At 42.1% G+C, this 23584-nt stretch overlaps 1 protein-coding gene across 1 annotated transcript; it reads right to left on the minus strand.

Annotated features, from left to right (window-relative positions):
- Positions 1–24: 24 nt before the first annotated feature.
- LOC121641658 lies at positions 25–23373 on the minus strand. The gene is made up of 26 exons (XM_041987938.1): positions 23154–23373; positions 22959–23072; positions 22724–22837; positions 22481–22594; positions 22243–22359; positions 22015–22125; positions 21543–21630; positions 20876–21095; positions 18490–20254; positions 18247–18420; positions 17848–18021; positions 17707–17753; positions 15195–15755; positions 7807–7951; positions 7612–7725; positions 7377–7490; positions 7134–7247; positions 6896–7012; positions 6668–6778; positions 6196–6283; positions 5487–5706; positions 3083–4847; positions 2840–3013; positions 2441–2614; positions 2300–2346; positions 25–1294 (listed from the first exon to the last, which is right to left on the minus strand). The coding sequence occupies exons 1-26, from the start codon at positions 23237–23239 to the stop codon at positions 729–731; spliced, it is 7434 nt and encodes a 2477-aa protein (XP_041843872.1). The 5' UTR covers positions 23240–23373; the 3' UTR covers positions 25–728.
- Between the last annotated feature and the right edge of the window lie 211 nt (positions 23374–23584).

Below are 23584 nucleotides of genomic sequence, written 5' to 3' on the forward strand. Positions count from 1 at the left end.
TGTTTCCCATCCATAGCTGTTTAAATAAATAAAAATGTTTTTTGTTTTTGTTTGTTTGTGCCACCTCATGCTTAGGTGAGATGCCTGCATGTCTTTTTACATACTGACTTTTTGAATGATGATTATAAAAGAGCTAAATCTATCCTAGATTTTCTGCTGGTGTATACTAAGCAATGGTAAGACTCCATATGTTAAAAATCCCATAAGGCAAATAAAAAGCAGGGGATATAATTTCCTGCTTGCATATCTTAAGTGCTCTGTAGTTATCTTGTCTGCACCACATGTCTTATTGTTATGCAACTTCATCATGTTCTCAAGCCTTTTGTGGGGACACAATCACAGCTTCACTCTTATTAATATTCTCTACAATAAATGAATTACTATTGACAACATTGAAAATGTCATATTAGTGTTTCTACCACATAATATTGTAGTGTTGTGGCTAAATGTGAAGTGTTGTGGTTTTTGTATTCCTGTGACACTTCAGGGCCACCGTACTTTACTGTTTCATAACACATTGCCCATTATTGTTCCATGTAGATGTTGTGTTGATAGTTAGCCAGTAGATGTCGCCATATTTCATTGTGTCAAACGTTCCATAACTGAACCATTTCAAGATAATTGCTTCATATTAATACTAAAAGAAATTTTTGCCTGTTTTAACGCAGCACATTCAAACAGCCTTTAGGACCAGCATCAGGATTCGTTCCTCTTCAGATGAGCCTCATTCAATTTTTAATCTGTGTTAGAGTAACTGAGGAGTTCATCGTCAAGTCAACGCTCCGTCCAAATCCAAAAGCAGGGTAGAGTGGTTCAGTGAATGTGGACTGAAAGGTGTAAAGGTGGATCTTTTTTACTGAGGAAACCACTGAAGGGTAATAGTAGAAGGACACTCTGCCAGCTGACCAGTCCAGATACACCGCTATTCTGTTAGAGTTGGTCTGTAGGACTGTTTCTATGTCTGTTGGTGTGTTGTTGTGCCAGGCTGTGAAACCTTGAGTTGAACAGATCAGACTCCAGGACTGATTGTTCCATCCAATGCTGCAGTCATCGCTCTTTCCTTTCCTCCTGATTCCTCTGTATGTCACTCCTATTCTGACCCTTCCTTTCCATCGTACCTCCCAGTAGCAGCGACCAGTCAGCCCATCACTGCACAGCAGCTGTTTCCAGCTGTCAAACCTCTCTGGATGGTCAGGATATGGCTGCTCCTCATTCACCACCACCTGCCTTTTGTCCTCAGAGAGACAGAGGTTTCTGTTTGCTGTATTTGGGTCCAGTGAAAGCTCACAGAAATCTGATGGCAGAAACAAGACAGAGAACAACACCAGTTCATAATCCTACAAATCTGTAAGGTGTTGACTGCTGCAGAATTTATATTTTCAGGGTCTTCCCAAAAACTATTAGTTAAGACCACTTGAACATTTCTTTAGTGGAATAATGTCCCTATATAAACTGGTTCCTGCAGTTTAAACACTGACTGAAAATGAAGTTGGCAGGATGGATTAATCTCTGGTCCTTGTCAAGCCAGAAGCAGGAAAAAAAAGATTTATCACACTGTGTCATTAATTATGTGACAGAACCTAAAAGTGTTGTGGTTTGTTCAGATGCAGCTTTGCAAACCTAAGCTGTGCTGCCGTGTTCCTCTAGAGAGAAGGCTTTCTCCTGAAACCCTTCCAAACAATCCGCATCCATTCAGTCGCTTTCTCTCATGAACTTTATCATTTAACATGCTAACTGAGGCCTGTGGAGTCTGAGGTGTATTTTTTTTTTTTTTTGTTTGTCTTTTTTTTTTTTGTTGTTGTTGTTGTTGTTGTTGCAATATCTCAGATCATTACATGCTCTAACCTTGGAGGGAACTTCGTCTATGAGGTAATGTCCACTATGAGGAAGATGTCTTAAATATTTTCCAATTGTGAATAATCTTTCTTGCTATAGAACGATGGACTCAAAATAGTCTGGAAATGACCTTATCACCCTTTCTAGACTGATTGGCTGCAACAGTTGCTTCTCTCACACCTGAATGCTGCAGACCAGCAAACACCCAAATCATCTGCTTTTATAAAAGCGCTCACTTTGATGATGATGATTTAATCGCATGATTAGCATCACATAGAGTAATGTCTCATGTATTGTGTATCTAATGTTTCAGAATCTCTTAAGGACCAGATTAATTTTAGAAGATGTGCTCTCTTTTTGTAGGTAAAACACTTTTGTACTGATTGTAATAAAGACGATACACCAAGTACATTAGTGAACTACAGAAATCATGATAAGTGTGACACTAAAGAAGTTTACTTACACCTGATGGGTGATGGTTTTAGTCGACTCTTTCCGCAGTGATCAGTCCTGTGGAAGCAGAGAGAAAGACAGATAAACACAAACTCTATTGTGTTCTCAGAATAGTTTTAATTTGTCTCTACAGTGAAAGAGTAAGTTGTACTTGAGAGTTTCCAGTCTCCATTTTGGATCCTGCAGCCCTGCAGAGAGAAGCTCCAGTCCAGATTCTCCAGGATGGTTGAAGCTCAGGTCCAGCTTTCTCAGATGGGAGGGGTTGGAGCTCAGAGCTGCAGCCAGAGAGGCACAGCCCTCTCCTGTGATCAGGCAGCCAGACAAGCTGGAACACACAAAGATCCACATTGAAACAACTTCATTTAAACAATATGTCAAAGCTACAAGCTAAAACATCTGTTAGATTAATAAACTTTCAATGTTTGAAATATAACAGACACTTTTTAATGCTTATTTGTGGTATTTTAGTTATATGCAAAAAGTCATATTTTCTTGTCAATTGAAGCCTTAGAAGGCCTTATGAATGTGAAGTGTTCAATCAGTTACTGACCTGAGAACCTCCAGCCTACAATGTGAATGCTTGAGTCCATCTGAGAGTTTCTGAACTCCTGTATCTTTCAGGTCATTGTTGCTCAGGTCCAGCTCTCTCAGAGATGAGTTCTCAGAGATTAAAGCCGGCAGCAGATAGAGGCAGCCTTTCCATGAGAGGTCACAGCTGCTGAGCCTGAAAGAAAACAAGTTGACTCACTGTGTGCCAAATTACTGATGATATTTAACACATTTTTATACATGCAGAGATTTCTTGGATGCTTTGACCACTGGCTGCAGCTGCACAAGTGCCTCCTCTGAAGTGGAGAATTTCTTCAGGTCAAACACAGTCAGATTTTCCTGTGATGAGAGCAAGATGAAGGCGAGGGCTGACCACTGAGAAGCAGTGAGCTTCTTTTCAGAGACGTTTCCTGAATTCAGGTACTGTTGAATCTGCTTCTCTAGAGAATGATGGTTCAGTTCATTCAGCCAGTAAAACAGATTGATGCTTTTCTCTGTTGAAGGACTGCTCTTTATCTTCTTCGTGATGTACTGCACTAGCACATCTTTGACCTGTGGTTTACCTCTCGTCCTCCTCACCAAGCCTCGTAGGAGAATCTGATTAGTTTTCTGCGAAAGACCCAGGAGGAAGAGGACAAACATGTCTAGGCGTCCATTTGGACTTTGCAAAGCTGTGTCAACTGCACTCTTGTAGAGGTGCTTATGTTTAGATTTCTGCCGTAATGAAAACTGCTGTTTTCCCAGGAGATTGACGCCGGTTTTCATGGACGTCATAGAGACATAAAGAGCAGCCAGAAACTCTTGGATGCTTAGATGGACAAAACTAAACGCCCTCTCCTGATTCAAAGCAAAATTCTTTTTGGAGACCTCTGTGAACACTCCAGCATAGACTGAGGCAGCTTGTATGTCAATGCCATACTCTTTTAGGTCCTCTTCATAGAAGATCAGGTTTCCTTTTTCCAGCTGCTCGAAAGCCAACCTTCCCAAAACAAGTAAGATTTTCTTGCTCTCTGCACTCCAGACTGGATCTGTCTCAGCTCTTTTGTGATACTTCACATTATCCTTCTTAGTCTGAACCAGCAGGAAGTAGATGTACATCTCAGTCAGGGTCTTGGGCAGCTCTGCTTTCTCTTTGCTCTTCAGTGCGTAGTCCAGAACTGTAGCAGCGATCCAGCAGAAGACCGGGATGTGGCACATGTTGTGGAGGATTCTTGATGCCTTAATGTGGGAGATTATTCTGCTGGCCTGCTCCTCATCTCTAAATATTTTCTTGAAATATTCTTCCTTCTGTTGGTCAGTGAAGCCTCTGACCTCCGTTACCATGTCGACACAACCAGGAGGGATCTGATTGGCTGCTGCAGGTCGTGCTGTTATCCAGAGGCGAGCGGAAGGAAGCAGGTTCCCCTTGATGAGGTTTATGAGCAGCACATGCACTGAGCTGGACTCCGTAACATCTGTCAGGATCTGAGTGTTGTTGAAGTCCAGAGGAGGCTGACACTCATCCAGACCATCAAAGATGAACACAACCTGGAACTTTTCAAAGCTGCTGATTCTTGCTTCTTTGGTTTCATTGAACAGGTGATGGATGAGTTCAACTAGGCTGTAGCTTTTAGCATTCAGTAAATTGAGCTCCCGGAAGGTGAATGGGAAGACAAACTCTATGTTGTGGTTGCTTTTGTCTTCAGCCCAATCCAGAATGAACTTCTGAGTCAGGATTGTCTTCCCAATGCCTGCCACCCCTTTGGTCATCAGGGTCTTGACTGGTTCTTCTCTTCCAGGTACAGGTTTAAAGATATCCACACAGCTGATGGCGACTTCAGAACCTGTTGGTTTCCAGGATGCTTCTTCTATCTGTCGGACTTCATGTTGACCATTCAGCTCTTTTCCCCCACACTCTATGATGTGGAGATCTGTGTAGACCTGATTCACAGAACCCCCCTCAAACAAACTCTGAAACCTCCTCTTCAGGTTTGACTTCAAATTATGCTGGCAAATTGCAGTAAGAGTTCCTGAAGACACAACAGATGACATAAGAGAATAGTTATCAAATATATTTGGGGGAAAAAAAACTTCTGACTGGCTACAACTTGCCTGATCCAACATTTTGTTGATAGAGATTTTCAAAGAAAATGTTAAATTTGGCTATGAAGAATTCAAAAGACCGTAGCTTGGAAGTGGTCAGAGATAAACATATACTGTAAATGTAAAAATAAATGTTAAATATCAGTTCAGTTTATTTAATATGAACCTGAGTTTATGATGGGAACAAATTTACTTATCTGTTTTGCATATTGAACAAGAATCTTCAAATAGCTGAGAAAGTACTTCATACACAGTAAAAAAGTGTTTTGTATGTGTTTTCTCTGTAATCTTCTCAGTATGACTGACTGTAAGAATTCATCGTCATCAGCTCTGAAGGATGTCTTTAAAACTTAATTTTCCTCAATAATGTTGACTATACCACCCCCCACTTCCTTCCCTCCAACAAAAAGAAGATACTCATGTCTGTCATCTTGTGGTAACAGCCTCACTTTTTGGAGATGTGGCCTGTTTCATGCAGTTACGTTGCTTGGTGCACTATTGCTACTTTGGAGCTTAGGGGGTTAACTGGTACACATAGTTGTAATAGATCATTTAAATCATCTCACTGCTCTCCAAAGAGTCAGCCAGCTCCTCTTCTTTCCTTCTCTTCAAGAAATTTACTGTGATTTTTAGAAGTGCATCTTTGTTTCTTTGCTCCTCTTCGTCAGTCATTTCTTCATCATCCTCTTTAAACCAGTCTGACTCTTTCTGATATTTTAGGGACACGACTTTCTTGAACTTCATCAGTTCATTCTTCACAAATGTGATGATGTCCCTTTCAAGCACCTGGAAGAACACAAAGTATGATGTAAAATATGTATTTTGTTTCTTGAGCTTGTGTGGTAAATTCTTCTCTCTCTCTCTCTCTCTCTCTCTCTCTCTCACACACACACACACACACACACACACACACACACATACAGATCTCCTTTCACACCTACATCCAGATTTCTCCAGTTTTTTTAGCCAACACACACTTTTGTCCACATGTTTCTTTTACTAAATCACATGATTCAGCTGAACTTCAGCTATTGGATAAACACATACTGTAAGAATGTGAATGAGCAGGTTTTAATTTAGGGACTTTCATGGTTATGAAATTTGTTTTTTAGCTGCTTTCAAAGAGAAATCACCAAGTCTGCTAACGCTATTAATTCCCCACAAAAACCACGCTGTTGTGAAAAAGAAAAGTAATGCAGTGTTTGAATAAATTTTGATTCATATCACTTTAAATAAATAAAGTGTAATTAATAAAAAGAGGATGTGCAGTCATACCAAGAAAACTGAATCCACGTGTGTTTGATAATTATTAATAAGACGTTCTGATTTCTCTGGGTAACCATGAGTGGAGGTGTCACCAGAACTGAAAAAGACAAATGTTGAACAGTTAGATCTGAACGATGAGCCAGATTTATATAATTACACTGATACTGACTCCACAGCTTCTCATCTGAGCTCTCTTATGTTTGTTGCCAAATATTTTTATGCAAACAAGCAATTTCACAATAAAAAATAACATTCAGAATATATTCTGTGTTTTAAATCAAGTGGATGTTTTGGTTAGTTTTAAGGAACAAAAGCAATGCAGCACAGTTTTTGTTACTCATTTTCCAAAAACAGATCTTAAAAATGCTGTCAGTCAAGTACAGGCAGTCTGTTTCCTTACAGCCACACACACTGACAGTCATATACTTCCTGCACTGAATGAATTACAGTAAAGGAACATCCTTGTGTAATAAAATCCTACCTTTGTTCAACAGTGCTGCATTTAGCCTTGGATTCAACAGGTTCCTCTTTAGACTGGTCACTCCTCATGCTGCTGGACACAGAGGTCTCTGGTAAAATCAGCTTTGAGAGGCTTCAGCACAACACACACAAAGTTATGAAGTGAACTTTAGTACAATTAAAAGTTGAATACACCTGAGTACTTCTCAGTAAATGTCTAAATAACAAAAAAGGTGTTTTTAAATCTCACGTTTGCTGAACAGAGTGTTTTTCATCCTTGAATTCAATAGCTAGGTCCTTGGACATGTCACTGCTCATGGACAGTCCCCTGGGTACGGGTTTATCTGGACTTTCTTGAGTCAGATGACTTAAACAGAACAAAAGCATTCAGAATTCAATCAAATACACCCAGTAATCTAATAAATACTTGATTTTTGGTTTGAGTATTGATCATTAAATTCTGACAAGAATCTGCATTAAATCCTCACCTTTGCTGACCAGAGTCTCCATCCTTGAATTCAATAGCTAGGTCCTTGGACATGTCACTGCTCATGGACAGACTCCTGGGTACGAGTTGATCTGGACTTTCTTGAGTCAGATGACTTAAACAGAACAAAAACATTCTAAGTTGAATTAATAAAATCAAATACGCCCAGTAATCTTATAATATTTGACTTTTGGTTTGAGTGCTGATCAATAAAATCTGACAAGAATCTGCATTAAATCCTCACCTTTGCTGACCAGAGTCTCCATCTTTGAATTCAATAGCTAGGTCCTTGGACATGTCACTGCTCATGGACAGACTCCTGGGTACGAGTTGATCTGGACTTTCTTGAGTCAGATGACTTAAACAGAACAAAAGCATTCAGAATTCAATCAAATACACCCAGTAATCTAATAAATACTTGATTTTTGGTTTGAGTATTGATCATTAAATTCTGACAAGAATCTGCATTAAATCCTCACCTTTGCTGACCAGAGTCTCCATCCTTGAATTCAATAGCTTGGTCCTTGGACATGTCACTGCTCACGTACACATGTTTCAGTATGGGTGAGTCTGGTCTGTCCAAATCCACATGGCTTCAACAAAAGAAGTTCAGGTTGACTGTCTTTTAAAGCAGAATTCTGAGATGAAAAGCAGGTATCAACAACATTTCTTACCTGTTTATTCTAGTTTTATCCTCATTTTGTGAGAACAGAGCTGTTTTAAAGGAAGAATGGTCCTCTAGTTTCTCAGATACATTCATTACAGAATTGTACAACTTTACAAATGTAATCTGGATTGTTATTTTAAGGCAGTATTTTCATTAGAATGAGACCATTTATACAAGAACTATTATGTTCTTCTTGTCTCCTACCTAGCAGGATCTGATCTAGATCAAATTCTAAAGGCACTGGTAAACAGTATGTTCTTTCTGTTCCTGGAATGCGGTAACAGTCTGATTCGTCATATCTCCTCCTCATCTAACCTGTTAAACTGTGGAGGGAGCCAATAGAAACACAACACTGAAGTTCTGCTAAGTGCTAACCCTCTACTAGGGGAAGGTAGTACCTGGGACTCACAAACATGTTACAGTAATGTTATAAATAGAGACATTATCCTAAGTAAATGGGGTAATTTAACAAGATTCTTGTTTATTTGGTCCACTCTGACTTAATTTATTTATTTAATCTGTTATATGGCAAATTATTATTGTACAAACATAGACACCACAGTGTGATATTTTACAGTCAGACTGCTTTTTGCAAGTATTTTTTTCAAACATACATAGTATTTATACTTTTATTATTATTATTATTAATAATAATTAAATATCTTTATATTTAGATTCAGAACTTTATAGATTTAATAAAGTTTCTTTCTTTCTCTCTCTCTATTGCATGCAAACACACACACACACACACACACACACACACAGAGAAGGAAAAACAGGGTCCGACCCTGAGGCGTCGCCAGACCCCATTTACTGGGGGACCCATTCACTGTATGTCACCGTGCACAAGCAGCAGGTGAACCACACTAATGCAGCTCTCTGCGTGTCGGGCAGTGTTGTTTTCATCAAAGATGACGATGACGAATTTATTTCATTGACAAACCTTTTCGTCATGACAATAACGAGACGTGACGAATTAAAAATGGCTCTCTGGTGACAAAAAATATAACGAGACATTTGTGAGATTTCGTTGACGAGACGAAAATGATTGAACTTTATCGTGGGGTCTGTTTTGTTTTAGTCAACATCTCAATTTGTATTTTTAGTAGGAATGTGGCAGTGGCACGGGACAGTGTGTATGTGTGTGTATTGGGGGATATGTGGTAGGGGGCCTGTGCCCCAGTAGAGCGTTATGCCTAGCAACGCCCCTGGTCCAACCTGATACTAGCAAGGTGTACTTTATAAAGCCATTGGTGAGTTTACAATCAATTTTGACTTATGACCTAAAGCTTCCCAGTTTAGGTTACAAAACAGTCATGATTAGGGTTATGAATCATCAACCATTTGCAGCATGTTACTGGTTGCTTGTTGCACATTATGATAAATCTTCGTCACTTCCTGGTTGATTCAGACAATATAAGAAATACATTGATGAGTTTAGAAAGCTAATAGGATTTTTTTTCTTTTTCAGAAGCCAGATGTGATTAATGCTTTGCATAACATTGACACAGTCTAACATGAGATATTTACTCAAGCAGTAGGGGTGGTTACCTGTACGTGCAGGCACAAGAAAGTCGGACAGAACTTGATCCATCCATCCAGTCCGTATGTTCTTTATGGACACGCAACTGAAGTGTGAAGGTTTGCATGTACATGACAGTATATAAGGGAGCTTTGTTTTACATGTTTGATGTGAATATTGACCATAAACCTATGCAGAAAAAGTTTCAAATTTTTTTATTGTAAAAAAAGAAAAAAACACAAAAGGAAAAAAAAAACAATGGAACAAATGAGCCAACATATTAAAGAAATTATTGCGTAGCAAATTAATTGACTAAAACTATGACCCAAGATAATATTAGACAACATTTATTACTGGAAATCTCCAAAGGAAATATAAGATCCAAGTTACAGATTTAATAAGTAACACTGGATTCATGGAGTTCTTCATAAAACACATATTATGCGATAATAAATTATTGTGGTGTGTTCTGTACTGGCCTTCCTTGAAAGATAATGTTAAAAAAAAAAAAAAAAAAACCAAGGCCCAAGGACCAAGGTTTCCCTTGCCCGGACGTGGGTCACCGGGGCCCCCCTCTGGAGCCAGGCCTGGAGGTGGGGCACAGAGGCGAGCGCCTGGTGGCCGGGCCTTTGCCCATGGGGCCCGGTCGGGCTCAGCCCGAAAGGGAGACATGGGCCTCTCCTCCCGTGGGCTCACCACCTACGGGAGGGGCCATAGGGGTCGGGTGCATTGTGAGCTGGGCAGCTGCCGGAGGAGGGGATCCTGGCGGTCTGATCCTCGGCTGCAAAAGCTAGCTCTAGGGACGTGGAATGTCACCTCTCTGGAGGGGAAGGAGCCTGAGCTGGTGCGCGAGGTTGAGCGGTTCCGGCTAGATATAGTTGGACTCACCTCGACGCATGGCTTGGGCTCTGGAACAACTGCCCTCGAGAGGGGCTGGACCCTCTTCCATTCTGGAGTTGCTCCCGGTGAGAGGCGCCGAGCAGGTGTAGGCCTGCTCATTGCCCCCCAACTTGGCGCCTGTACGTTGGGGTTTACCCCGGTGGACGAAAGGGTAGCCTCCCTCAGCCTTCGGGTGGGGGGACGGGTCCTGACTGTTGTTTGTGCCTATGCACCAAATAGCAGTTCAGAGTACCCACCCTTTTTGGAGTCCTTGGGGGGGGTGTTGGAGAGCACTCCTTCTGGGGACTCCCTCGTTCTGCTGGGGGACTTCAATGCTCACATGGGCAATGACAGCGAGACCTGGAGGGGCGTGATTGGGAGGAACGGCCCCCCTGATCTGAATCCGAGTGGTGTTTTGTTGTTGGATTTCTGTGCTCGTCATGGATTGTCCATAACGAACACCTTGTTCAGACATAAGAGTGTCCACATGTGCACTTGGCACCAGGACACTCTAGGCCGCAGTTCGATGATCGACTTTGTAGTCGTGTCGTCGGACTTGCGGCCGCATGTCCTGGACACTCGGGTGAAGAGAGGGGCGGAGCTGTCAACTGATCACCACCTGGTGGTGAGTTGGCTCAGATGGTGGGGGAGGATGCCGGTCAGGCCTGGCAGGCTCAAGCGTGTTGTGAGGGTCTGCTGGGAAAGTCTGGCAGAGTCCCCTGTCAGAAAGAGTTTCAACTCCCATCTCCGGCAGAGCTTCAACCAAGTCCCGGGTTTGGCGGGGGACATTGAGTCTGAATGGGCTGTGTTCCGTGCCTCTATTGTCGAGGCGGCCAGCCGCAGCTGTGGCCATAAGGTCATCGGTGCCTGTCGTGGCGGTAACCCCCGAACTCGTTTGTGGACACCCGCAGTAAGGGATGCCGTCAAGCTGAAGAAGGAGTCCTATCGGGCCTTTTTGGCCTGTGGGACTCCAGAGGCAGCTGATGGGTATCGGCGGGCTAAGCGGAGCGCGGCTTCGGCGGTCGCTAAGGCAAAAGCTCGGGCATGGGAGGAGTTTGGAGAGGCCATGGAGAATGACTTCCGGACGGCTTCGAGGAGATTCTGGTCCACCATCCGGCAGCTCAGGAGGGGAAAGCAATGCTGTACTGTGTACAGTGGGGATGGGGGGCTGCTGACCTCGACTCAAGACGTTGTGAGGCGGTGGAGGGAATACTTCGAAGACCTCCTCAATCCCACCAACACGTCTTCTGATGAGGAAGCAGAGTCTGGGGTAGCTGGTGCTGGCTCGCCTATCTCTGGGGCTGAGGTCACTGAGGTGGTTAAAAATCTCCTTGGTGGCAAGGCCCCGGGGGTGGATGAGGTCCGCCCAGAGTTCCTTAAGGCTCTGGATGCCGTAAGGCTGTCTTGGTTGACACGCCTCTGCAGCATCGCGTGGACATCGGGGACAGTCCCCCTGGACTGGCAGACTGGGGTGGTGGTCCCCCTCTTCAAAAAGGGGGACCGGAGGGTGTGCTCCAACTACAGGGGGATCACACTCCTCAGCCTCCCCGGTAAGGTCTATTCAGGGGTGCTTGAGAGGAGGGTCCGTCAGATAGTCGAACCTTGAATTGAGGAGGAGCAGTGTGGTTTTCGTCCCGGTCGTGGAACAGTGGACAAGCTCTACACCCTCTTTGGGGTCTTTGAGGGGGCATGGGAGTTTTCCCAACCAATCTACATGTGTTTTGTGGATTTGGAGAAGGCATTTGACCGTGTTCCCCGGGGACTCCTGTGGGGGGTACTCCAGGAGTATGGAGTGCCGGACTAGCTTGTAAGAGCTGTCCGGTCCCTGTATAACCGGTGTCAGAGCTTGGTCCGCATTGCCGGCAGTAAATCAGAATCGTTTCCAGTGCGGGTTGGACTCCGCCAAGGCTGTCCTTTGTCACCGATTCTGTTCATAACTTTTATGGACAGAATTTCTAGGCGCAGCCGAGGTGTGGAGGGGATCCAGTTCGGTGGCCTCAGGATTGGGTCTCTGCTCTTTGCGGATGACGTGGTTCTGTTGGCTTCATCGGGTCATGAACTTCAGCTCGCACTGGAGCGATTCGCAGCCGAGTGTGAAGCGGCTGGGATGAGAATCAGCACCTCCAAATCCGAGACCATGGTCCTCAGCCGGAAAAGGGTGGAGTGCTCTCTCCGGGTCTGCGATGGGGTCCTGCCCCAAGTGGAGGAGTTTACATATCTCGGGGTCTTGTTCACGAGTGAGGGAAGGATGGAGCGGGAGATCGACAGGCGGATCGGTGCGGCGTCCGCAGTGATGCGGGCTCTGCATCGGTCTGTCGTGGTGAAGAGAGAGCTGAGCCAAAAGGCGAAGCTCTCGATTTACCGGTCGATCTACGTTCCTACCCTCACCTATGGTCATGAGCTGTGGGTAATGACCGAAAGAACGAGATCTCGAATACAAGCGGCAGAAATGAGTTTCCTCCTCAGGGTGGCCGGGCTCTCCCTTAGAGATAGGGTGAGAAGCTCGGTGATCCGGGAGGGGCTCAGAGTAGAGCCGCTTCTCCTCCACATTGAGAGGAGCTAGATGAGGTGGCTCGGGCATCTGGTTAGGATGCCTCCTGGACGCCTCCCTGGTGAGGTGTTCCGGGCACGTCCCACCGGAAAGACCCAGGACACGCTGGACAGACTACATCTCTTGGCTGGCCTGGGAACGCCTCGGGATCCCTTTGGATGAGCTAGTGAATGTGGCCAGGGAGAGGGAAGTCTGGGTTTCCCTGCTTAGGCAGCTGCCCCCGCGACCCGACTCCAGATAAGCGGAAGAGAATGGATGGATGGATGAAAAAAAAAAAAACAGGTTTTTGTGGCACCATTCAGTAAAATATCTGTCACAGTTGACAGTAAGCCAGAGAATACTTATTGTATACAGTTGGCAATGATGTGTATTATCACCATCACTAGTGATAAATAAATTGCTGTTAAAGGCCTGAAAATTAAAGTTAAACGTTCATGTCCAAAATGTTGCCAAAGTGCAAAAAGGATAAACAGACTGAAAAAATAAAAGAATGCAGCCAGTGTAAAAACCTCAGACAAGCATAAATCCTCTGGCTGACAACCAAACCCTTCCAGGATTAAAACATGTAAACATGTTCTGTTTCACAAAGTCAGCAAGAATGTTTTCCTTCATTAGCTGCTGTTTTTTCCATCGAACCACTGCACACAAATTCAGTATTAAAGTTTAGTAAGCAGATGATATTGACTGAATAAAATGATGATCTTAACAGTTTTAAATGCAATGTCATGTTGACTTTTATGGCAAGAAAAGCACTTGTGAAAAACACTAGAGGACCAAGAAGTTTCTCCAATTTAACCAAAGCTTTATACTTTTATTTATCCATACTGAGTCCAGAAAAAGACTGTTTTAAAATACTGTTCCCTCTGCTTGAACTTTTAGAGACTTGGTTTATTAAAATGAGACGGCTACGTCCACAACGCACCGAAGCCTAAAAAAATGTAATGACTGCAACCATGTCAGAAGGGTAAATGTGACAGGAGTAACTAACATGAATGTAATTATCCTGTTTTGTTTTCACTGTTTTACATCTGCTGGGTTTACATAAACATAAACAGAAAGCATTCTTTTAAAAAGCCATGAGAAATGCATGTGAATCTAGACTTTTATATCTGCGGGGGCAAAAGGTCTGTAAGTCCTTATCAGGGGGTGTAAAACAAGAACAAAAAAGCCTTCCAGAACATGTTTTTTTTTTTTTATTATTGTTTTCATTTATTTATTTATTACATTTTCACACTTTTCCAGTTACATTTTCTAGATGTGAATCAGAAACGGAGAGAAAATCTTTTCATTTTAAAGTTTTACTGAAGTTTTTGCTCCTATTTTATAGACAAACTGGAGACTTTTTATCTTTCTTACTCAAATAAAGCTGAAGGCTCAAAGTCAGACAAAAACAACAATGCTGAATATTCCAATGTTAAATATGTTTAATAAATAATAATGTTATTTAAACTGGCTAATACTTGTCCTAATAATCATTTCAAATTTTTATTATTCAAAAGCAAGATGTCTCGAGTATGAAATTGATGTTCTAAACAAATCAAAATGTTTATTTAATTGCTATTTCATTTCTTAAAGAATATGAGGATAATTCCACATATGGTCAGATATCATTTTATTAAAAATGACTCTGGTTCAGAAGTATAGGAGTAATATAACTAACGGATAAATGGGCAAACCCTGCTCTCTGCTGGCTGTAATGTTGTAGAGCACTTGTTTCCCATCCATAGCTGTTTAAATAAATAAAAATGTTTTTTGTTTTTGTTTGTTTGTGCCACCTCATGCTTAGGTGAGATGCCTGCATCTCTTTTACATACTGACTTTTTGAATGATGATTATAAAAGAGCTAAATCTATCCTAGATTTTCTGCTGGTGTATACTAAGCAATGGTAAGACTCCATATGTTAAAAATCCCATAAGACAAATAAAAAGCAGGGGATATAATTTCCTGCTTGCATATCTTAAGTGCTCTGTAGTTATCTTGTCTGCACCACATGTCTTATTGTTATGCAACTTCATCATGTTCTCAAGCCTTTTGTGGGGACACAATCACAGCTTCACTCTTATTAATATTCTCTACAATAAATGAATTACTATTGACAACATTGAAAATGCCATATTAGTGTTTCTACCACATAATATTGTAGTGTTGTGGCTAAATGTGAAGTGTTGTGGTTTTTGTATTCCTGTGACACTTCAGGGCCACCGTACTTTACTGTTTCATAACACATTGCCCATTATTGTTCCATGTAGATGTTGTGTTGATAGTTAGCCAGTAGATGTCGCCATATTTCATTGTGTCAAACGTTCCATAACTGAACCATTTCAAGATAATTGCTTCATATTAATACTAAAAGAAATTTTTGCCTGTTTTAACGCAGCACATTCAAACAGCCTTTAGGACCAGCATCAGGATTCGTTCCTCTTCAGATGAGCCTCATTCAATTTTTAATCTGTGTTAGAGTAACTGAGGAGTTCATCGTCAAGTCAACGCTCCGTCCAAATCCAAAAGCAGGGTAGAGTGGTTCAGTGAATGTGGACTGAAAGGTGTAAAGGTGGATCTTTTTTACTGAGGAAACCACTGAAGGGTAATAGTAGAAGGACACTCTGCCAGCTGACCAGTCCAGATACACCGCTATTCTGTTAGAGTTGGTCTGTAGGACTGTTTCTATGTCTGTTGGTGTGTTGTTGTGCCAGGCTGTGAAACCTTGAGTTGAACAGAACAGACTCCAGGACTGATTGTTCCATCCAATGCTGCAGTCATCGCTCTTTCCTTTCCTCCTGATTCCTCTGTATGTCACTCCTATTCTGACCCTTCCTTTCCATCGTACCTCCCAGTAGCAGCGACCAGTCAGCCCATCACTGCACAGCAGCTGTTTCCAGCTGTCAAACCTCTCTGGATGGTCAGGATATGGCTGCTCCTCATTCACCACCACCTGCCTTTTGTCCTCAGAGAGACAGAGGTTTCTGTTTGCTGTATTTGGGTCCAGTGAAAGCTCACAGAAATCTGATGGCAGAAACAAGACAGAGAACAACACCAGTTCATAATCCTACAAATCTGTAAGGTGTTGACTGCTGCAGAATTTATATTTTCAGGGTCTTCCCAAAAACTATTAGTTAAGACCACTTGAACATTTCTTTAGTGGAATAATGTCCCTATATAAACTGGTTCCTGCAGTTTAAACACTGACTGAAAATGAAGTTGGCAGGATGGATTAATCTCTGGTCCTTGTCAAGCCAGAAGCAGGAAAAAAAAGATTTATCACACTGTGTCATTAATTATGTGACAGAACCTAAAAGTGTTGTGGTTTGTTCAGATGCAGCTTTGCAAACCTAAGCTGTGCTGCCGTGTTCCTCTAGAGAGAAGGCTTTCTCCTGAAACCCTTCCAAACAATCCGCATCCATTCAGTCGCTTTCTCTCATGAACTTTATCATTTAACATGCTAACTGAGGCCTGTGGAGTGTTACGTCCCGTTGTAGGGGTACGAGTGGGACGTAACACAAGAGACAGAAGCAGACAGCTGTGAAGGTGGAAAACGTCATTTTATTGTGGAGGAATAAAAGGGGATAAAACAGGAAGTTAACTGAAAGCCGAGTGTTGGGGTTAGCGGGACTGCTGAAAAAAACAGACAAAAGTTAAATCAGAAACTATACACACACACCAAGTAAACCATCTCAAATTAAACAATCAAAAGGGTGCTCTTAACTTGGAGTGACTCAGTAGCAAAAGGCAGCAATCCCATTAAACTAAATGTGAGCAATTCAGAACACATAATCTAAACCTAGCCCAACACAAAACCCAAACTGTAACTCAAAGTGAAGACAGGACAGAACACGCACCAATCGGTAGCGCTGCTCTAAACCCAGCCTGTACCCAGAACGTTCCCCACGGGGAACACGGAGGTACACCAAACCTTCCGGGACTATTCTACCTTCCCCGATTAGGAACAACAACCCGGCAGGATCCATCCTGCTACACACTCTCGAATAGTCCAGCCAACAAAAGGCTACCTATTAGCACAGCTAGAACACAACCAGCAACACCACCCTACGTCTGCCCAGATGGTCTGAGGTGAGGGGAAGCAGCACCAACAGTCTAGCTTCACCCTCCGAGGGACGAAGGTGAGGGGAAGCAGAACGCATGCAGTCCAGCTTCACCCTCTGAAGGTGAGGGGAGCCAAGACACTCAGTCTTGCCTCTCCCTCCGAATGTGAGGGGAGACACGCCACATAGTCCTGCCTTTCCCTCCGAATGTGAGGAGAGACAGGCCACACAGTCCTGCCTCTTCCTCCGAATGTGAGGGGAGACAAGCCACACAGTCTTGCCTCTCCCTCCGAATGTGAGGGGAGACAAGCCACACAGTCTTGCCTCTCCCTCCGAATGTGAGGGGAGACAAGCCACACAGTCTTGCCTCTTCCTCCGAATGTGAGGGGAGACAAGCCACACAGCCCGGCCTCTCCCTCCTGAATGATCCCTGCAGCTGTCCTTTATTTCATGGACTCCTCTGAGCTGCAAGGTGATTGGCTGGATGTAAAGCCAATCTGCGGGAGGGAGAGTGGGAGGCACTGAAATCAGCCAGTCCAAGGAGGGATCAGGACCCGGCCTTTGCAATTTCAACAAGCCCCAGCTGTTTGCTATAATCATTGGCCGGATTACAACCCTGGGGTCGTAACATGGAGTCTGAGGTGTTTTTTTTGTTTGTTTTGTTTTTTTTTTGTTGTTGTTGTTGTTGTTGTTGTTGCAATATCTCAGATCATTACATGCTCTAACCTTGGAGGGAACTTCGTCTATGAGGCAACATCCACTATGAGGAAGATGTCTTAAATATTTTCCAATTGTGAATAATCTTTCTTGCTATATAACGATGGACTGAAAATAGTCTGGAAATGACCTTATCACCCTTTCATTAGTGAACTACAGAAATCATGATAAGTGTGACACTAAAGAAGTTTACTTACACCGGATGGGTGATGGTTTTAGTCGACTCTTTCCGCAGTGATCAGTCCTGTGGAAGCAGAGAAAAAGACAGAAAAACACAAACTCTATTGTGTTCTCAGAATAGTTTTAATTTGTCTCTACAGTGAAAGAGTAAGTTGTACTTGAGAGTTTCCAGTCTCCATTTTGGATCCTGCAGCCCTGCAGAGAGAAGCTCCAGTCCAGATTCTCCAGGATGGTTGAAGCTCAGGTCCAGCTTTCTCAGATGGGAGGGGTTGGAGCTCAGAGCTGCAGCCAGAGAGGCACAGCCCTCTCCTGTGATCAGGCAGCCAGACAAGCTGGAACACACAAAGATCCACATTGAAACAACTTCATTTAAACAATATGTCAAAGCTACAAGCTAAAACATCTGTTAGATTAATAAACTTTCAATGTTTGAAATATAACAGACACTTTTTAATGCTTATTTGTGGTATTTTAGTTATATGCAAAAAGTCATATTTTCTTGTCAATTGAAGCCTTAGAAGGCCTTATGAATGTGAAGTGTTCAATCAGTTACTGACCTGAGAACCTCCAGCCTACAATGTGAATGCTTGAGTCCATCTGAGAGTTTCTGAACTCCTGTATCTTTCAGGTCATTGTTGCTCAGGTCCAGCTCTCTCAGAGATGAGTTCTCAGAGATTAAAGCCGGCAGCAGATAGAGGCAGCCTTTCCATGAGAGGTCACAGCTGCTGAGCCTGAAAGAAAACAAGTTGACTCACTGTGTGCCAAATTACTGATGATATTTAACACATTTTTATACATACAGAGATTTCTTGGATGCTTTGACCACTGGCTGCAGCTGCACAAGTGCCTCCTCTGAAGTGGAGAATTTCTTCAGGTCAAACACAGTCAGATTTTCCTGTGATGAGAGCAAGATGAAGGCGAGGGCTGACCACTGAGAAGCAGTGAGCTTCTTTTCAGAGACGTTTCCTGAATTCAGGTACTGTTGAATCTGCTCCTCTAGAGAATGATGGTTCAGTTCATTCAGCCAGTAAAACAGATTGATGCTTTTCTCTGTTGAAGGACTGCTCTTTATCTTCTTCGTGATGTACTGCACTAGCACATCTTTGACCTGTGGTTTACCTCTCGTCCTCCTCACCAAGCCTTGTAGGAGAATCTGATTAGTGTTCTGCGAAAGACCCAGGAGGAAGCGGACAAACATGTCTAGGCATCCATTTGGACTTTGCAAAGCTGTGTCAACTGCACTCTTGTAGAGGTGCTTATGTTTAGATTTCTGCCGTAATGAAAACCGCTGTTTTCCCAGGAGATTGACGCCGGTTTGCATGAACGTCATAGAGACATAAAGAGCAGCCAGAAACTCTTGGATGCTTAGATGGACAAAACTAAACGCCCTCTCCTGATTCAAAGCAAAATTCTTTTTGGAGACCTCTGTGAACACTCCAGCATAGACTGAGGCAGCTTGTATGTCAATGCCATACTCTTTTAGGTCCTCTTCATAGAAGATCAGGTTTCCTTTTTCCAGCTGCTCGAAAGCCAACTTTCCCAAAACAAGTAAGATTTCCTTGCTCTCTGCACTCCAGACTGGATCTGTCTCAGCTCTTTTGTGATACTTCACATTATCCTTCTTAGTCTGAACCAGCAGGAAGTAGATGTACATCTCAGTCAGGGTCTTGGGCAGCTCTGCTTTCTCTTTGCTCTTCAGTGCGTAGTCCAGAACTGTAGCAGCGATCCAGCAGAAGACCGGGATGTGGCACATGTTGTGGAGGATTCTTGATGCCTTAATGTGGGAGATTATTCTGCTGGCCTGCTCCTCATCTCTAAATGTTTTCTTGAAATATTCTTCCTTCTGTTGATCAGTGAAGCCTCTGACCTCCGTTACCATGTCGACACAACCAGGAGGGATCTGATTGGCTGCTGCAGGTCGTGCTGTTATCCAGAGGCGAGCGGAAGGAAGCAGGTTCCCCTTGATGAGGTTTATGAGCAGCACATGCACTGAGCTGGACTCCGTAACATCTGTCAGGATCTGAGTGTTGTTGAAGTCCAGAGGAGGCTGACACTCATCCAGACCATCAAAGATGAACACAACCTGGAACTTTTCAAAGCTGCTGATTCTTGCTTCTTTGGTTTCATTGAACAGGTGATGGATGAGTTCAACTAGGCTGTAGCTTTTAGCATTCAGTAAATTGAGCTCCCGGAAGGTGAATGGGAAGACAAACTCTATGTTGTGGTTGCTTTTGTCTTCAGCCCAATCCAGAATGAACTTCTGAGTCAGGATTGTCTTCCCAATGCCTGCCACCCCTTTGGTCATCAGGGTCTTGACTGGTTCTTCTCTTCCAGGTACAGGTTTAAAGATATCCACACAGCTGATGGCGACTTCAGAACCTGTTGGTTTCCAGGATGCTTCTTCTATCTGTCGGACTTCATGTTGACCATTCAGCTCTTTTCCCCCACACTCTATGATGTGGAGATCTGTGTAGACCTGATTCACAGAACCCCCCTCAAACAAACTCTGAAACCTCCTCTTCAGGTTTGACTTCAAATTATGCTGGCAAATTGCAGTAAGAGTTCCTGAAGACACAACAGATGACATAAGAGAATAGTTATCAAATATATTTGGGGGAAAAAAAACTTCTGACTGGCTACAACTTGCCTGATCCAACATTTTGTTGATAGAGATTTTCAAAGAAAATGTTAAATTTGGCTATGAAGAATTCAAAAGACCGTAGCTTGGAAGTGGTCAGAGATAAACATATACTGTAAATGTAAAAATAAATTTTAAATATCAGTTCAGTTTATTTAATGTGAACCTGAGTTTATGATGGGAACAAATTTACTTATCTGTTTTGCATATTGAACAAGAATCTTCAAATAGCTGAGAAAGTACTTCATACACAGTAAAAAAGTGTTTTGTATGTGTTTTCTCTGTAATCTTCTCAGTATGACTGACTGTAAGAATTCATCGTCATCAGCTCTGAAGGATGTCTTTAAAACTTAATTTTCCTCAATAATGTTGACTATAACACCCCCCACTTCCTTCCCTCCAACAAAAAGAAGATACTCATGTCTGTCATCTTGTGGTAACAGGCTCACTTTTTGGAGATGTGGCCTGTTTCTTGCACTATTGCTACTTTGGAGCTTAGGGGGTTAACTGGTACACATAGTTGTAATAGATCATTTAAATCATCTCACTGCTCTCCAGAGAGTCAGCCAGCTCCTCTTCTTTCCTTCTCTTCAAGAAATTTACTGTGATTTTTAGAAGCGCATCTTTGTTTCTTTGCTCCCCTTCGTCAGTCATTTCTTCATCATCCTCTTTAAACCAGTCTGACTCTTTTTGATATTTTCGGGACACAACTTTCTTGAACTTCATCAGTTCATTCTTCACAAATGTGATTATGTCCCTTTCAAGCACCTGGAAGAACACAAAGTATGATGTAAAATATGTATTTTGTTTCTTGAGCTTGTGTGGTAAATTCTTCTCTCTCTCTCACACACACACACATATATATGATTAAATAAAACAGAATAAGATACAGATCTCCTTTCACACCTATAGCCAGACTTTTCCTATTTTTTTAGCCAACACACACTCTTGTCCACATGTTTTTTTTACTAAAGCACATGATTCAACTGAACTTCAGCGATTGGATAAACACATACTGTAAGAATGTAAATGAGCAGGTTTTAATTTAGGGACTTTCATGGTTATGAAATTTGTTTTTTAGCTGCTTTTTAAAGAGAAATCACCAAGTCTGCTAACGCTTTTAATTTAAAGTAATGCAGTGTTTGAATAAATTTCGTTTCATATCACTTTAAATAAATAAAGTGTAATTAATAAAAAGAGGATGTGCAGTCATACCAAGAAAACTGAATCCATGTGTGTTTGATAATTATTAATAAGACGTTCTGATTTCTCTGGGTAACCGTGAGTGGAGGTGTCACCAGAACTGAAAAAGACAAATGTTGAACAGTTAGATCTGAACGATGAGCCAGATTTATATAATTACACTGATACTGACTCCACAGCTTCTCATCTGAGCTCTCTTATGTTTGTTGCCAAATATTTTTATGCAAACAAGCAATTTCACAATAAAAAATAACATTCAGAATATATTCTGTGTTTTAAATCAAGTGGATGTTTTGGTTAGTTTTAAGGAACAAAAGCAATGCAGCACAGTTTTTGTTACTCATTTTCCAAAAATAGATCTTAAAAATGCTGTCAGTCAAGTACAGGCAGTCTGTTTCCTTACAGCCACACACACTGACAGTCATATACTTCCTGCACTGACTGAATTACAGTAAAGTAACATCTTTGTGTAATAAAATCCTACCTTTGTTCAACAGTGCTGCATTTAGCCTTGGATTCAACAGGTTCCTCTTTAGACTGGTCACTCCTCATGCTGCTGGACACAGAGGTCTCTGGTAAAATCAGCTTTGAGAGGCTTCAGCACAACACACACAAAGTTATGAAGTGAACTTGAGTACAATTAAAAGTTGAATACACCTGAGTACTTGTCAGTAAATGTCTAAATAACAAAAAAGGTGTTTTTAAATCTCACCTTTGCTGAACAGAGTGGTTTTTATCTTTGAATTCAATAGCTTGGTCCTTGGACATGTCACTGCTCATGGACAGTCCCCTGGGTACGGGTTGATCTGGACTTTCTTGAGTCAGATGACTTAAACAGAACAAAAGCATTCAGAATTCAATCAAATACACCCAGTAATCTAATAAATACTTGATTCTTAGTTTGAGTATTGATCATTAAATTCTGACAAGAATCTGCATTAAATCCTCACCTTTGCTGACCAGAGTCTCCATCCTTGAATTCAATAGCTTGGTCCTTGGACATGTCACTGCTCATGGACAGTCCCCTGGGTACAGGTTGATCTGGTTTTTCTTGAGTCAGATGACTTAAACAGAACAAAAACATTCTAAGTTGAATTAATAAAATCAAATACACCCAGTAATCTGATAATATTTGACTTTTAGTTTGAGTGCTGATCAATAAAATCTGACAAGAATCTGCATTAAATCCTCACCTTTGCTGACCAGAGTCTCCATCCTTGAATTCAATAGATTGGTCCTTGGACATGTCACTGCTCATGGACAGTCCCCTGGGTACAGGTTGATCTGGACTTTCTTGAGTCAGATGACTTAAACAGAACAAAAGCATTCAGAATTCAATCAAATACACCCAGTAATCTAATAAATACTTGATTTTTGGTTTGAGTACTGATCATTAAATTCTGACAAGAATCTGCATTAAATCCTCACCTTTGCTGACCAGAGTCTCCATCCTTGAAATCAATAGCTTGGTCCTTGGACATGTCACTGCTCACGTACACATGTTTCAGTATGGGTGAGTCTGGTCTGTCCAAATCCACATGGCTTCAACAAAAGAAGTTCAGGTTGACTGTCTTTTAAAGCAGAATTCTGAGATGAAAAGCAGGTATCAACAACATTTCTTACCTGTTTATTCTAGTTTTATCCTCATTTTGTGAGAACAGAGCTGTTTTAAAGGAAGAACGGTCCTCTAGTTCCTCAGATACATTCATTACAGAATTGTACAACTTTACACAAGTAATCTGGATTGTTTTTTTAAGGCAGTATTTTCTCTAGAATGAGACCATTTATACAAGAACTATTATGTCCTTCTTGTCTCCTACCTAGCAGGATCTGATCTAGATCAAATTCTAAAGGCACTGGTAAACAGTATGTTCTTTCTGTTCCTCAAGTTTGGTAACTGTCTGATTCGTCATATCTCCTCCTCATCTAACCTGTTAAACTGTGGAGGGAGCCAATAGAAACACAACACTGAAGTTCTGCTAAGTGCTAACCCTCTACTAGGGGAAGGTAGTACCTGGGATTCACAAACATGTTACAGTAATGTTATAAATAGA

This window comes from Melanotaenia boesemani, chromosome 1 (genome assembly GCF_017639745.1).
Source record: "Melanotaenia boesemani isolate fMelBoe1 chromosome 1, fMelBoe1.pri, whole genome shotgun sequence".
In the NCBI taxonomy this organism is placed as follows: domain Eukaryota; kingdom Metazoa; phylum Chordata; class Actinopteri; order Atheriniformes; family Melanotaeniidae; genus Melanotaenia; species Melanotaenia boesemani.